This window comes from Wasmannia auropunctata, unplaced genomic scaffold (assembly GCF_000956235.1).
Source record: "Wasmannia auropunctata unplaced genomic scaffold, wasmannia.A_1.0 LD307969.1, whole genome shotgun sequence".
NCBI classification, from domain to species: domain Eukaryota; kingdom Metazoa; phylum Arthropoda; class Insecta; order Hymenoptera; family Formicidae; genus Wasmannia; species Wasmannia auropunctata.
The window spans coordinates 1-2133 of record NW_012054921.1 but is presented as its reverse complement, the minus strand read 5'-3'; the positions used below and the strand labels follow the sequence as shown (position 1 = coordinate 2133).

At 28.8% G+C, this 2133-nt stretch overlaps 1 protein-coding gene across 3 annotated transcripts; it reads right to left on the bottom strand.

Annotated features, from left to right (window-relative positions):
* Nucleotides 1-31: 31 nt before the first annotated feature.
* LOC105461160 lies at nt 32-1901 on the bottom strand. Of its 3 annotated transcripts, none has more exons than XR_975907.1 (3): nt 1535-1901; nt 837-1101; nt 32-178 (listed from the first exon to the last, which is right to left on the bottom strand). XR_975907.1 is itself a non-coding variant. In XM_011707643.1 (2 exons), the coding sequence occupies exons 1-2, from the start codon at nt 1657-1659 to the stop codon at nt 900-902; spliced, it is 327 nt and encodes a 108-aa protein (XP_011705945.1). In that variant the 5' UTR covers nt 1660-1899; the 3' UTR covers nt 482-899. The 3 variants fall into 3 exon arrangements, 1 of the variants encoding a protein (XP_011705945.1); XR_975906.1 differs by lacking the exon at nt 32-178 and adding an exon at nt 482-716 and having other exon boundaries at nt 1535-1900; XM_011707643.1 differs by lacking the exon at nt 32-178 and having other exon boundaries at nt 482-1101; nt 1535-1899.
* Between the last annotated feature and the right edge of the window lie 232 nt (nt 1902-2133).

Here is a 2133-nt window from a genome sequence, read left to right as displayed (position 1 = left end):
TTATCGTTTGAAATGTTAAACGTCATGTAAATGTCATTTTAAATTGGCATTTTTAATTGGAATTTTATGTTTGTATATTATCATCGTAGTTACATAGCAGCGTTGCAACGAATCGTTCAACGGCTCTTTTACTCGTGTTTTCTCGTGTGTTATATTTGAGTCCTACAGAATTGACAATCTGAAAAAAGTGGTGAGTATAATTTATATATATATATATATATATATATATAATGTTATATAAAAAATTTGTTATATAAAAAATGTTACTTATTTCAATTTAATCTAATTATTTATTTAAATGCTTTAGAAAATAACAACGCGAAAGAGTCGGATTCTCAGAAGTGGGAATCCAATAAAGCTGACAATCCGAGAGAACAGTCTAACTGTAAGAGGAGCAGAAGGATAGGCATCGAGTCCCGATGGAGCAACACCTTGGGGTGAACATAATTTCTTACCAATACAAAATAATAATTCTTCCGCATTTATTTGCAATTGTTTTATTTTGTTAAAGGTAATTAAAGAAAGAACAAATCAACTTAAAAGCTTTATAAAAGCTTATTCTTAAAAAGATTTTTTCGGAAAATAGATTATAATCTATTTAAATGTTCCGCGAATTATGATTTGAAAGGTTAATCATTTTTAATACGTATATATTTCGAGTGCATATCTACACCGTCGATGCATGTTCGGAACGAAAATTACATCTGCTTACGTTTCTATAGAAAGCCAATAATAATGTAGCCTCTGTTGTTATTCATTCCAATCACAGTAATTATTTTAACGTTGAGGAATATTAAGCAATTTTCGACAGTAACGTACGAAAGTGTAAAACTTACTCCAAGTTACAAAATCAAGTGAATCTCGCAATTCTTGAGTACCACCATGTCCATTAGACCTTATTAGAGAAATTTTTTAGCCATGACTTTAAGCTCTTTGGACTTAATACCGGGGAAATATTCCTTTCCATTTTCGTCCACGAAATCGGCGTATTTTTTCGTAAAGAGTTCTTCAAATCCCACATCCGCCGCTATCTTCTGCGAAATTATCGACGTAAACACAGTGGATGTCACTGGTATTCCGTACTTAGGTCCGAGAAGATCCCTACATCGAGATTTGTTATAAATTACATATGAAATGTTGATTAATTGATTAACGTATTAGATATTAAATTAATCGAAATAAAGTAAAAAAAGTTAAAAGTGGTTCTTGTATCAATAATGTTACGGTAATTTATTAATAAGATAAAATGAGATTTGTTGATAAAATAAATTAAAATTTGATCTATATAGAATTTGTCAAATTCTATATTCTTATAAACATATAAATAATTATCAATAATTCTCAGATGTTAAGAAAGCTCAAGAATGACAGATTATCTACATTATTCGGATATAAGATTTATTATTCAAAAAATAAAATATTTCTACTTTGCTATGAAAAAAATTTTTTAAAGAATTTTGAACTATAAAGCAAAGAATCAATAATTTCATGTATTCTTTACGTGCGAACTAATTTCTTAACACGTAAGTCATACCTGGTTTTCAGAATATCCTTGCCTAATCCGTACCCTCGATAAACGGGGTTTACGCTAAGCCCAAAAGCATATAGATACTTGTCAATTCCGTAATATTCGTACGTCATCTTCGTTGCACCACCCATGACTTCGTACGTACGTTCAAACTTCTCTGATGTAAACTATAACGATTAGCAATACGAACTGATTATTAGTTACATAATCGTATATTGCGACAACATATAGTATTGGATAATGTATAGAAAGGAAACAAAAAAACACAATTGGCTCAATACAAAGCTCTTCGATATATTACAAAAGACGAAGAACGCCAATACGAAGATCAAAACACTTGACAATTAATTGTTACATAATAAGTGTAGAAATATTTATACACTCTGATATTTGCTTGTTTATCATCTGTTTTTGTATGACATTATATTGCTAACGCTCTTACAATTAAAATATAATATAATTATATTACATTATTACATATTATAATAGTAAACAAGTGTACATAATTGTATTATATTCACTTGTAAAGACTTTTATAATAAAATTTGCACGATAGAATAAATTAAAAATGGCAACCAAATTCACTAAAAAATAATGTAACTAAC